Consider the following 13,625-nt stretch of genomic DNA (forward strand, 5'->3'; position numbering starts at 1 on the left):
CATAACTATAACCAGATCGAAAGTATGACCTGCCTTTCTCTGCTATTGCTGTGGTATAAGAGGAATAAAACACTTCATGACATGCTGTTACTGAAACATAATTTTTGGATGGTAGCACACTCTTAAAAACAGATGTGTTAAAAATAACACACCATGTGTTCATTTTTAACACACCTACATGTGTAGTTAAGGACAACACATTTTGTGTTGCTTTCAACACAATCAGTGTGTTAGTACATTTACTGTTTTCCAGTGAATACGTTATCGAGAGCTCCCTGCCTAAATATCACAAACTCAGCCAGGCATTTTCAGCCACGTTAATGCTAAATAGTGATGAACGCTAACTTACCGGTGGTCATTTGGTTTCGTCGACTCAGGACTTCCACTCCGCTGTCACAATCAAAAGCTCAAAGCAACGAACATTCACTTTGAGGCGAGTTCAGAGTTGGATGATGACGTCGGCAGCGCAGTCTGCAACGTGATTGGACAATACTTTAACACGTGTTGTGTTGGTGTGATTTTTTTTCCCTTTTTTTAACACATTTATTGGATAATTTAACATGTGTGGAAATAGTACACAAAAAGTGTGTAGAATATTAAGACATCCTTTCTGAGATTGCAGTAACTAACCTTCATCACCCCACGCCGTCACTGATTACTTTCTTGACCTTGCTTGAAAGTAATAGACTTTCTAACTTCTGAGACTAGTCTGTCTGTATCACTGACTCTGTTATCTTTGCTGTCTTCTCTGCCTGACTATTCCAACCTCTCTATTGTTCTCTTTCTCTCTTCTATCACTGACTGTGTGTGTCTCTGTTCCCACAGGCCGTGTCATCCCCCCCTTCTCAACTCCCTCAGTACAACAAGGTTCAGGAGCATGCAGTACAGACTCCTCCTCTCTGTTCTCTCTGTCTCTCTTTCCCCTGCTGCTGCGTCTCCTGTAATCCACATAAAGCCTCAAGGACACAAAGGAGGACTGAAGTATGCACTTGCACTGGACACTTAGATGTCTACATGTTGATCCAACCCTCTCCGTCTTGCATAGCTGTTCTCTACACTAAAACCTCCAGCTCCGGAGAAAGTGCCTTGTTTTTGATTTCGTTTGTGTTACGATTTTGCACATGAGCTTGTGTGTTGTTACCTGCTTTGCTTTGAGTGGCAGCTTATAGTCAACTCCAAAATTATTGGCACCCTTCAAGGCAAATTAATTATTAAAATTTTGTGTCTAAATCATCACACATGCAGATTTGTTGAGGTACTTTCTGACACAATATACAGTGCTGCCGAATTCTCAATTCTGATTAGTCAGAAAGTGTTGTATAAATTTCTATAACAGCCGCTATGACAGTAGTGCAGCTGCAAATTACAGTTTATATTAATGCACTCATTGTAATATGTTATCGTTTCTATAGTAACAACTGCTCCACAATCATTGATATGGTGTACTTTTCTATAAAGAGAAACCTTAAAGTTTTGACATCTTGAGAACAGAGGATTTCACACTTTGTAGTTTCTCTGTAATATGTTTTTTCTTTTTGCCTTATTAACCTGAGAGAGTAAAAAATAGATGATGGTGAGGTAACGACTGTTTATAGCTGCTATAACATAAGTGATAAAGTGATCTAGCCTGTTTCATGGACGTTGCACAACATTAAATGTACCTATAAATGGATGAACTGTATCATATGTTGTTCCTTGGCAAATTGCTGTGGTATGAGAGGAATAAAAAGTATTTGGGATGTGCTGTTATGGGAGAAATTCTACATTATGGTGGAAATAGTACCTCAAAACATTTGCAGCTCCTTCTTAAAGTTTAAAGCTGGAGTTATTAGATGTGATTCAGATAATATAGTTTCAGTTTGATTTGTGCAATCTAAACTGACTCATTCTGATAATGTTTTTAAAAAAAATAAATAAATAAAATGATATGACTCAGCTAGATGATGTCTTTTGAGTTGACGTGTGATGACTTAGGCATGTAGCTGGCATGAATTCTTTACTTGTTAGCTAAATTAACCTTGTTGTTAAGACTCAAATGTATTTTCAACATTACATTTAGGATAAGTTCAATTTAATTTTTGCCCAAACCGTTTGCTACTGTTCGAATTAAAACTCAGCCTCAGCCTCACTTCACAGTATTGTGTAAGTCATGTGGAAAGTCATGTGTATGAATGTACATGTGACATTTATGAAGTGTACATAGGTCATTTTAATAGCAATATGTTAGCTCTATTTTCATTGATATTAGTATAATACTGGGATGTTTAAATTAGGTAATGTAAATTAGCATATTTTTGTGGAAATGTATGCAAAAAAAAAGGAAGTACAGCAGTCTGGATTGTATATGGTGTGAGTAACCAATATAGAATGAACTATAAGATGATTTTATTAAACTAATTGAAAATGTATGTACACAAAACCTAATAATATTCTAATTGTCTGAAACTTGCAGCATTTCTGTCCTTGGTCCTATAAATATTTCTTCTATAAATGTGTTTTAACAGCACTTCCTGGCATGTTGGCTAAAGCATGACACTGCTGTGACAAAGATGTTTTACGAGGAGCTCCGTCATGTGGAAATCAGTCGGTAAAATGGTGTCTTCAGGAATATACACGTTCCCTGATTTTTTTTTTTTTAGCCCAGTATGTACACTCACTCACTCCAGTACGAATTGTTCATTCAATTAAACATTTTTAATTTATTTATAAATGTATATTTCAGCACTGTGCAAGGTTACCATCAATAAGAGAAGCAGCTATAAATGTCAGAACTCTGTTAACAAATAACACAAATATATGTTTATCAACTTCACACATCTTTCCTGTCCCAGAAATTGGTCAATTTAATGTTCTCCGTGCTCCCAGACACTCTATCATTAATGCTGATGGTTTAATTAAGTGTGGATTTTTTAACAGAGATAGCTGCTAATTAAAGTGGCAACATGGGTGTCTGCATTTCCTAATATTGAGCCAGAGGAAAGCACTTATTCCTGTTGCTAAATTATTAGGAAAACAATGTTCATGTCAGCAGATAGGCTGCAGCTGGGGTACTTGCTTTTTTGTTGTTGTTTGTTTTAACTGGGACTTAATATAGTATTATGTCTGATTTTATTGCTTTAAGTCTCTGAGTACCTCAATCCATGATTCTTTTCTATTTCTATTTCTGTCTCATAACAACAACAAAAACAACAACAACAACAATAATAATCATAATCATAATCATAATCATAATCATAATAATATCACTGACATTGATTACACATGTAGATGTTGACCTGCTATGACATTACTGCCTGTCACACCTCCTCCGGTGCTCATAGAAATAATTGGTAATTTTCCAATTTGATTTTTTTTTCTCTTTTCTATATAAATTGTTTATCATAATATTAAGTAAAGCTTGCTTGAGCATTGCACTACCCAGTGAGCAAATGTAAATTATTTATTCATCTTCAGTAATTTATTCTGGTGAGGTTGGTGGTGAATCTGGATCCTATTCCAGGAACCCTAGGCATGAGGTGGGAATACACCCTGGATGGGACACCAGTCCATCGCATGGCACACATTCACACCTAGGGGCAATTCAAGCCAGTTCACCTACTGGCATGGAAACTATAAAATATTATAACCAAATATTATATTTTTAATCACGTGACTTTTATAAACATTGTCATATGTATTTAATGTTAGTAGCTGTTAATAAAACAGAAGCACAACTACTGCACAACTGAAGGAAGGAAGCATCAGAAATGATTTGATTAGAGACATGAGATGTAAGATGATCACAATGAGATGTAAGATGATCACAATGATGTATTGTGAGCTTATGAGCATGACATTGGCTGATTTGCCAATGAATCTTTTTCATCATTAACACCACAGATTTACACTCTGTCAGCGGCCCTGCTCTGTCAGCCATAGTGCAGTAAGAAACACAGTAGCCAGGGGGCGCACTACCAACATGCAGGTGTTTCTCTTCAAACTCTACATCGAGGTTGCCAGATTTGCGCTGCTGCGAAGACCTTATGCTTTAACCAAAACTGTAACTTACCCAGTTGAATTGATTATTACTTACAAATCAAACATTTCTTAAATGCGTATAATAATTATAAGAGTTAAATAAATTCTAGAAGTTGGTGCCCAGACATGAACTGCCAAAAAATGTGCCCACACAGTGATGTATACTTTCTTTTTTATGTTCACAGACTGTTGGATTATAATCATTAGCAGTGATTATTAGTACCCACGATTGAAATGGGAAGTGGCGGCTCAGCTGTAAAGGTTCTCATTTAATAATTGCAAGATTGTGAGTTCAAACCCAGGACCACACGAGAGCCACAGCTGGGTACTTTTAAAGAAGGACCATTTACTCATAACTGCTCAGTTCAATTACATGAAACCATTTGGCAAATAAGAAATGTAACTGTTCTTCAAGTTATTTATACACTTAAGTTTGGATTCATCCAGAGTTTGCACGTTCTCCCCGTGCTTCTGGGGTTTCCTCCCCCAGTTCAAAGACATGTGTTGTAGGCTGATTGGCATTTCTAAATGGTCTATGTGCGATTGTGCCCTGTGATGAGTTGGCACCCTGTGCAGGCTGTCCCCTTCCTCACGCCCCCAGTTTTCAGGGATAGGCTCCAGGCTCCCCTCTGACCCTGTGATAAGCGGTATGGAGAATGGATGGATCGATGAGGTCAGCATCTGTCAAATGACTAAATGTAAACAAGGATTCTATTTATATTTTAACAAATTGTGTCAGTCCTTTGCTTGATACAGGCTTTCACCCCACTGAGAAATAAAACGCACAATCTGGCAACCCCCAGCTGTAGAAAGAGACGCGGCTAAAACGCACGGAACGGTCTGGGACCGCGGCAGTACCTTCTGTGCCTCTCACCGGATATCTCGCCTGCTTTTTTCCTTCCTCGCCTTTTATCCCATCTTGTTTCATGGACACTTTCGACAAGACATGAGCGCGAGCTGTGACACCCCCCCGGACTGATTAAAGAATTTAAGGGACGGGGAGCTTTACTTCGTTTCGGACGCACAGGAACACCGGATGCTTCCACGCTCTCCTTTTCTTTAAGATCGCATCTGACAGACAGAAAGGCAGACAGACAGACGCACAGACAGTGTCCCTGGATGAGAAATGGCTCTCGCGCTCACCATCTTCCCGGTTTTCTGCGTGCTCGTTGCGTGTGCGCGCGCGGACGGCAACAACGGGGGCGGAAAAGCGCGCAGCTGCTCGGAAGCGCGGCGCTTCTACAGCGGCAAAGGCTTCACGCTCAACGGAGTCCCGCTCGCCGAGATATCGGGTAAGAACAACGGAGCTGGTAATGGTGGTGATGGTGGTGGTGGTGGTGGTTTCACAGCAGGTGGACTGCGCACATTAACGCAAGCTGTCTAAATGGATCAGCACCGGCTGGTCGCGTGCTCACAGGTCACCATGGCGACATCCCAACCGCATACCCTATTAAACAGTATGGCAAATCAGTACGGATCTAAACTATAGCCTAACATACCATTACTGCCATAGGTGACGTGGTATTTAGCCTGGTAATTTATTCATAACAATCGATGTGCGGTTTCCGCAAATTTCCCCCATTTTCCCGTTTGTCTAAATGAAATCTGTCTGATTTGCGGATGAACAGCTTCACGTGTTTGGCACGCTATTGTGATATTGTGATCACCCCTCTATTTCTACCCAGTCTCCTTTTATAAATGCCACAAAGCACTTTAATCCAAGCTCTAACATTGGGAAATACAGGTTTGTAATATCTCCGCCCAATGACTCTTTGCGCCCTACTCCACATTTCCCACATATATTAAAGTGCATTATTGGTATTCTGTATCCTATATTACTCGAAATGCCTCACTATACATAAACTGTGCACTATAGAGTACACTATAGGGAAAAAAGGGTGTAGTTCCAAATGTGTAATGCTATTATGAACAGCACATTTTGAAACCAGTGCAATAAATCTGGCAACCCAGACTCAAGTTCAGCATGTGTATCCCATGCAGCGTCCCAAACAAAGACAGCGGAGCACAATGCACCAGCAGGGAATCTGAGTTCCCCACCTGAGTCCTGTCGTTCATGTGGTTTCTTAATGGATTGCACGGTAATAATAATAATAATAATAATAATAATAATAATAATAATAATAATAGGCCTAATAGCAATAATATTAAGTGCACGTATAATAATTAAGCCCAATAGAACATTTGAGTTAACACAAAGCCAGTCCAATTGAACATTGTAAAAAAAACGGTTTCAAAAAGTCTCTCAAAGTCAAAAGGTCAATCAGATCTTGATAAAGAAAACTAAAAAGGGGATCAGTACTTGAACACTGTCGAGTCTTTGTTGCTGTGAGTGCACATCACACCCTGGGAAGACAGCAGCTTTAGCATTACACCTCTGCTCTGAAAGAATGCGCTTTTTTGTGTAATTATCATGGTTTTATCTTTGCACCTATGTGAAAAAAAAAAAATCTGTTCAGAATAAAATCAAGCAGTGCGTAATCATACATGTTAGTGAGACAGTGAGACAGGCTGCAGCATCAGCTCTGATGAGCTCCTTGTTTTGACAGGATGTGTGTTGTGTTCGGAGTCCAAGAGGAGTTTTGGCATGCACCTCTGCAGCACCTGTCTGCTCATGTTCTGCAGTCTTTAAATCCCACAGATCACTTGTGTTCAGACCACTATCAATCATAACACCAGAGTCGACATGTGTGATAACTCTGTGATAATACCGATAGCCGGTAATAAAAGTAGGTTGTAATAGGTCATAAACTGCTCATCATAAATTTAATGCACAGCAGTGTGTAAGGAATTTTACATAAAACAGCTGTTTCCACTTGCATTGTCTTTAAGGCAGAGAGTCGGATTCTTCTACTGATAGATGAAAATAAATGATCACAGATGTGCATGCCTGTACGGACACACACACACACACACACACACACACAATCAGCATCTGATTTTTAGACTTGGGCTGGTAAGGGGTGTAAAAATGCTCAGCCCAATGGTGCTGATTCAGCTGCATTGATTTTGTAATGCTTGAATCAATTATAATTGATCGTAATCGGATTCAACAAAGTATGCACTCAGTTTTTGGGCTAAAATCAAATTCTCAGGGAGACAACCACTAAATATAGATATAGACTAAGTACTTCAGTGCTCTACGTACAATATTACAAAAAGGTTCTTTCAAAAAAGTTTACATTAATGAAATAATCTACTTTCATTAATGAGCTAACTAAGGATCTAAGAAAACTGGCCTACTATTATAAAATATATAATAAAATATAATAAAAGAGCCAATAATTTCAGACAGGCCATAACAACAAAGTACAATTTAATCAGGATATTATTGATTTTATTGAAACGGGATGATTCTTTATTTATTAAATAAATAAATGTGCAGAAATGTAAATCATGCTGCATTGTTCAATACTGTGGCTATTATGGACTATAGTGTAATCAGTAATTAAGAAAAAAAAAAAAACGTTTGTAAACTGTATCATAATGAGAGTGATTTCATGGTGTGAAGAATGCTTTCCCAAAAAAAAAAAAATCTCTAATTTAAAATTTTATAAAACTTAAAAAAAAAAGAGAAAAGATTTCAATAAATATTTTTGCTTTCTAGTATGTCTTTAACAAGCTACACTATTCACTATTTCCACAATGGCAGCCTTCACCACTCGGACCGCCTCGCCCTAACGAGTATATCATGGTGTCCTTTCCCCGTGTCTTCAGTGGGATGGGGCGTTATGAGGACATGGCAGAGAGCCTGATGGCCTGGTGGAGATTTTGAAGGTCACTGTGTCTGTTTCAATGACATCACACACAGTGGGGGAGCCGAGTCAAGCGTGTCCCCTTGCCACCCGCCTGTGCCTAAACCATGCTGGACCATCGTCATGTTTTATTCATTCACTAAACAAGGCACAAGCATCTGCAGCGCAAATCCGAGAGTGTTTAGTTCTCTCTGTCTTTTTTCCTTCTATTTATGCCAGCTGTAATTTATGCAAATTACAGTTTGCAAGCTTCTGCATGTGGTTGGTGTTCACTGCTGATGAAGACTTACATTTGGGGAAATGTGTAATTCATAAGTATGTTACATGTTGTGTGGATGCACTTTTGTACAAGTATAAATATATATTGATACAAATATATATTTGAGAATTGAGGTGGAATGGTGTATAAAATTTGTCTTTGATAGAATTTCATCACTTTCATTACTTCGTGGTGCCTGGGTACAACCTCACCAAAGGACAGTGCTAAGTGACACAAAGTATATTAAAGAAGCAGTAAGAGGATTAAATAGCACAAAATTATTTGCTTGGGCAAACTGCTAAAATAGCTTTTACAAGATATTTGTTAGCAGAATTGCTCTTAGCTCTTATCTACTCAGATTGGTAATATGAATAATTAATATATTATGCAGCAGTAAGACAATAGTTAGGAAGGACTGCAAGAGCGTGTCAGTGTTTCACTCCGTGCTGTAGATTTGAGTGTTTCCCTGCTCTGACACACACTCGTTTAATGGAACAGTTCAGCCAAAAATATGAGTTACACTTTACCTCAAATGAAATCAGTCAGGCTTGATACGTTTAACGTTGAATGTTTGCTTCTATACTCAGGGTAATGTAGCTAACACAGTAAGGGAAGATTATAGCTACGAGTTTAGGATCATTCAGACTGCATGTCTAAATCATATAAATCATCACATATACCTTAGAAGACATGTTTTGGCCTTGTAAAACCATTTGCACATAAGGAATACATGAAATAGTTTCACATTTGAAGGTTTGTGGCAGTTTATATGACTTTAAAAGGTTAAGGTAAAGTGTGTTTCTTCAGTTAAATGATTCATTTAGATTTGTTCAGCTGCACAGTAAACTCAGATATGCAACCCTTTCCTGCCACCATCAAGTCATGGTGGGACAAATTACGTCGCTACCATGTTATTTTATAATATGCATGTATTAATGTTGATTAAAAAATCATGTTGATTAAAAAAATCACACCCAGCCTAACAGGACACTATTGTATGCACCGTAGTCAGAAATCTCCGGCTTAGAGTGAATGAGCACAAATGAGACCTCACTCAACTGCACATCTCGATCCTGACCGAAAGATTTGCCTTTTTAAACACTCACCCACTGAATAATAGAGAAGCAAATTGTTCATGACCAAATGATTTGCCTTTTAAAACACTGAGCCACTGAACAAGAGAGGAGCAAATCTCTTAAACATGGACCAGTCATGTCCTAAAGATTTTCTGACTCAACACTGACTCGCTGAACAAGAGCGGAATGGATCCTAGTCATGGATGAAAGATTTGCCTTTTTAAACATTGTGCCATTGAACAAGAAAGAAACAAATCTCAGTCATGAACGAAAGAATCACTGATTCAAACACTGAGCAACTCAACACAAGAGGAATGAATCTCCGTTACGACATAAGTAATCATTTAAAGCTGACAAATAAATGATAAATACATAAAGAAAAAGACCTATGTAAAACTACGTTTCATAAGTATATACCAAGGTTATTGATGATTTGCTGATGCTAGAGTTACTGAACAAAAGAAATGACTCAGTTCCTGGCAGTGACTGATAACGATTCCTTCACCAGAGTGACTAATTCAAAAATATCAAATCATTTGCAAACTAAACTACATGCTAAAGGAGCAAGTGATGAAGCTGTGACTGTTTTTAACTTACTTTTTATCCATTTTTATAAATAACTGTCCTACAGTTTCAGAAACCATTTAAGGAACTCGAAGTAATCATATTAAACAGTAAGTGTCCCTTACATATTAGCGACATTAGCCTTATGATTCCAGATTTGTCCAAATCGCAATCCATTTTATCTCATGAAGCACTGGGTAATGAGCTGCTGAACTGAGTCAGGAGCGTTAAAGAGCTGCAAAACATACCAGCATGGGCACGCCAGACAATCTGTGATTTTCAGATATGCCTCTTTGTGCCGTTTACCAGGCAAATTGGGCACCATGGTGACTGTGTGAAGTGTGTGGAGTGCTAGGCAACTGCTGCATTTTTAAATGTCAGTCCCGGTATTGGTTTGTTAAACCTTGAATTTTAGCCTTGAATATTATTATGGGAATGACGATTATTATGCACTCATGCATTACCACAGGGTAAGCCTTGGCCACTTCCCACTCACTGCTAATTTGTTTAGCATAGATAACATAGAGATGGGAAGCCATTTGGCCGCCATACTGGTCCACCGTCCTGCTGCAAAATATGTGGTTGTTCATATATTTAAGAGTTACAGATTTGACTAAATTAGACTCTTTATTTGACATTTTATTGAAGCAGGTAAGACTGTGTCTTTGTATTAGTAGCAATTCACTTTTGCATTCTTTCTTTTTTCTTTCTTTCCTTCTTTATTTCATTTGTTCTTTCTTTTGTTTCTCTCCTTTACCTTCCTTTCTTCCCTGTGTGGTGTTCTTTGATTGTTTCTTTCTTTCTTTCTTTCTTTCTTTCTTTCTTTCTTTCTTTCTTTCTTTCTTTCTTTCTTATCTTTGTCTCCTTTACCTTCCTTCCTCTCTTCCCTCCTTCTTTCCTCCTTCCCTCTGTGGTTTTCTTTCTTTCTTTCTTTTGTTCTTTCTTATCTTTGTCTCATTTACCTTCCTTCCTTCCTTCCTTCCTTCCTTCCGTCTGTGGTGCTCTTTCTTTCTTTCTTTCTTTCTTTCTTTCTTTCTTTCTTTCTTTCTTTCTTTTGTTCTTTCTTATCATTGTCTCCTTTACCTTCCTTCCTTCCTTCCTTCCTTCCGTCTGTGGTGCTCTTTCTTTCTTTCTTTCTTTCTTTCTTTCTTTCTTTCTTATCATTGTCTCCTTTACCTTCCTTCCTTCCTTCTTCCTTTTTTCCTTCCTTCCTTCCTTCCTTCCTTCCTTCCTTCCTTCCTTCCCTCCCTCTGTGGTGGTCTTTCTTTCTTTGCTTATTTTTTTTATCTTTGTCTTCTTTACCTTCCTTCCTTCCTTCCCTCCCTCTGTGGTGTTCTTCTTTCTTTCTTTCTTTCTTTCTTTCTTTCTTTCTTTCTTTCTTTCTTTCTTTTTCTTTGTCTCCTTTACCTTCCATCCTTCCTTTTTTCTTCTGTCTTTCTTTCCTTCTATCCATCTGTGGTGTTCTTTCTTTCTTTCTTTCTTTCTTTCTTTCTTTCTTTCTTTACATTCCTTCCTAAAAAAAGACCTTTGATTCTGTAAAAGGGGGAAAAAACAAAAAACAGTCTATGGGGGCACATACTTTTGTAACAGTGTGGCTTCAATAGATGGTACTCATTGACCATCAAGGGCTCTAACATCTATTGCTTATAATTTTGCTTTACATGATTGCTTTATAATTTTAGTTCATAGTGGCTATGCAGCCTTGTGAAGAGATAGAAAGGTGGTTGATGAGCAGTATTTAAAGGTCATAGAGAAACTGGAGCTTAAAACGGATCTGAAATTACCACAGCGACTAAGGTGTCAGCCATCTTTAAACAGCGAGGCCCCTTATTGTTTGGCAAAAGACTCGGAGACTGACACCGTGCACCCTGCGGTGATGTTAAACAAAGACAAGATCACATTGCACACTACTAAGCCATATAGACAAGTATATATGTGCATGTGTGTGTGTATTTGAAGCTAATATTTTCATCTCTCGTTATACTCAGGAAGTCAGTTAACTGTGTGGTGTGTGTTTGTGTGTGTGTGTGTATGTGTGTGTGAAAATAGAAAATGTTCAGTAAATTGGTTCATAAGTACATATCCTTGCTGTCTCATGTGCATGTGTAGTGTGCTGTAAAGTACACATCCTTGTTCGTGTGTGAAGTGTGGAGGGCACCAGGCCAGTCCGCTGGCCGCACACACTCGCACATGCCCTGCTGATCAGACCTAGAACTCCATATGTTCACGCATTGTGAGACAATCCCAGCAGACTCTACAGGCATTTGCTCATTAAACAGTGTATCTAAACATTCACACACAGATCCAGCAGTAGTTCCTCATTAGAACCCGTCCTCAGAGGTGCATTACTCATCCTCAGCCGGCTGATAGTGTAACTAGGGCACTAATTATTAACAAATGTTGAGCAGACAGTCATTAAACTGTGATATTTATTCCTTTAATTAAAGGCAGAAAAAATTGCTTTGAACATTATTCATGGTGAATTTTCCCATAAAGCTCACAGCCATAACGCATAAAAAAGAACTACACTCTGACTCAGGACTTGTGATATAGGGAAGCACTCTATTCTCTCTCTTTCTCTCTCTCTCTCTCTCTCTCTCTCTTTCTCTCTCCTATTTCTTTCTCGTTCCATTTTTTGCTACCTATCTTTCATTCTTCCTTTATTTCATTCTTTCATCCATGTTTCTTGCTTTCATTTAGTGTTCACAGCCCTTTCTTTCTTTCTTTTTCTGTCTTTCTTTCTTTCTTTCTCACTGAGCATATGACTCTTCCCTTCACATTTTCTCTCTCTCTACCTCCCTTTCTCTACCTCTCTTAGTCAGTTTCTTTGTCTACCTCTTTCTTTTTTCTCTCCATCTTTCCCTCTGTAGTGTTCTGTGTTCACACTGAACTTCAAACTGCATCACATCATATCCACTCTCTCTCTCTCTCTCTCTCTCTCTCTCTCTCTCTCACACACACACACATACACCTGTACCTGTACATTCATCTCTGTTTGTTTCTGCCAAAGATTAAAAATCCCATAAACAAACCTAATCACATCTACATGAGCTCATTCGCATCCAAGTTTCAATACGAGAGCTTTCTATTGACTTATCCGTAATTGCTGCTACATTCATAATCAGTCCTCTGCAGCTCCTGACAAGTGTTCGTCATGTCATACTGAGCGCTCGCTAACCCAAGTGTTGTGAATAATTCAGCGCCGAGCCAAGTGCTCCTGCTGCCACTTTGTTCTGTCAATATTAATTGAGTTTTTTCCACCAACCGGTTCTGTGCCAGGGTCCATCGCCCCGAGACACCGGCCATGAGAACAGGAGCGAGGTATGAATACGGAGCAGTGATTAGTTAAGTTTTAGCAATCTGACATTGTCTCTCTCTCTCAGAAGAATCAGTAGCATCTGTCGTAAATCAGAGGCCACAGGAGACGTGTGTACGAGTGTATATATGTGCAGATGTGGGTGTCATTGAGTTCTAATTTGAAAATTCTAACATAAATATTACAATATTTACTGATTTTTTCTTTACAGTTAAGCCACTATTGAAGGGGGTCTTAAAGGTTTGCCAGTTAGTCATTCATATTTCTTCCTACAAGTTTGATGTCATGCTAATTCTTACAGAGTTGTAGTCACAGTTCTCCAGTAAAGGCCCAGTACTTCTTAATCCCAATCTTGTGGACCCAATGCTTGGCTTATCGCTCACTTAGCACACTGAGATGAGGGAAGGTCTTGAAAAATCTAAATCTCTAGGATTGGGATTAAGAAACACTGGTGTAATGGTTCACTAAGAAGGTATAAATAGTGTAAATCCATAATAATTTGAACAGTGTTGCTGCAATACAGTAGCTTTTTGGCCACTGCGAGGGTGTTTTCACACTTAGCCCAAAACATTTGTGTCTAAATCAGTTTATGGGGCTCATAACTGCAAGTCATTACAAAC

At 38.6% G+C, this 13,625-nt stretch overlaps 2 protein-coding genes across 2 annotated transcripts in view; both read left to right on the forward strand.

The window, feature by feature from the left end:
• Positions 1–1,935, forward strand: part of gpc5b (glypican 5b) — a 62,320-nt gene extending 60,385 nt beyond the window's left edge. The window contains exon 9 of the mRNA XM_017477310.3: positions 826–1,935. Within this exon, the coding sequence (XP_017332799.1) occupies positions 826–944 (119 nt within the window). The 3' untranslated portion in view covers positions 945–1,935. The remainder of the gene's footprint in view (positions 1–825) is intronic.
• Positions 1,936–4,831: 2,896 nt separating this feature from the next.
• gpc1a (glypican 1a) overlaps positions 4,832–13,625 on the forward strand; it is a 42,686-nt gene continuing 33,892 nt past the window's right edge. Inside the window, exon 1 of the mRNA XM_017478697.3 lies at positions 4,832–5,309. Coding sequence (XP_017334186.1) covers positions 5,144–5,309 — 166 coding nt within the window. The 5' untranslated portion in view covers positions 4,832–5,143. The remainder of the gene's footprint in view (positions 5,310–13,625) is intronic.

The sequence above is a fragment of the Ictalurus punctatus genome, chromosome 10, assembly GCF_001660625.3.
Source record: "Ictalurus punctatus breed USDA103 chromosome 10, Coco_2.0, whole genome shotgun sequence".
NCBI classification, from domain to species: Eukaryota; Metazoa; Chordata; class Actinopteri; order Siluriformes; family Ictaluridae; genus Ictalurus; species Ictalurus punctatus.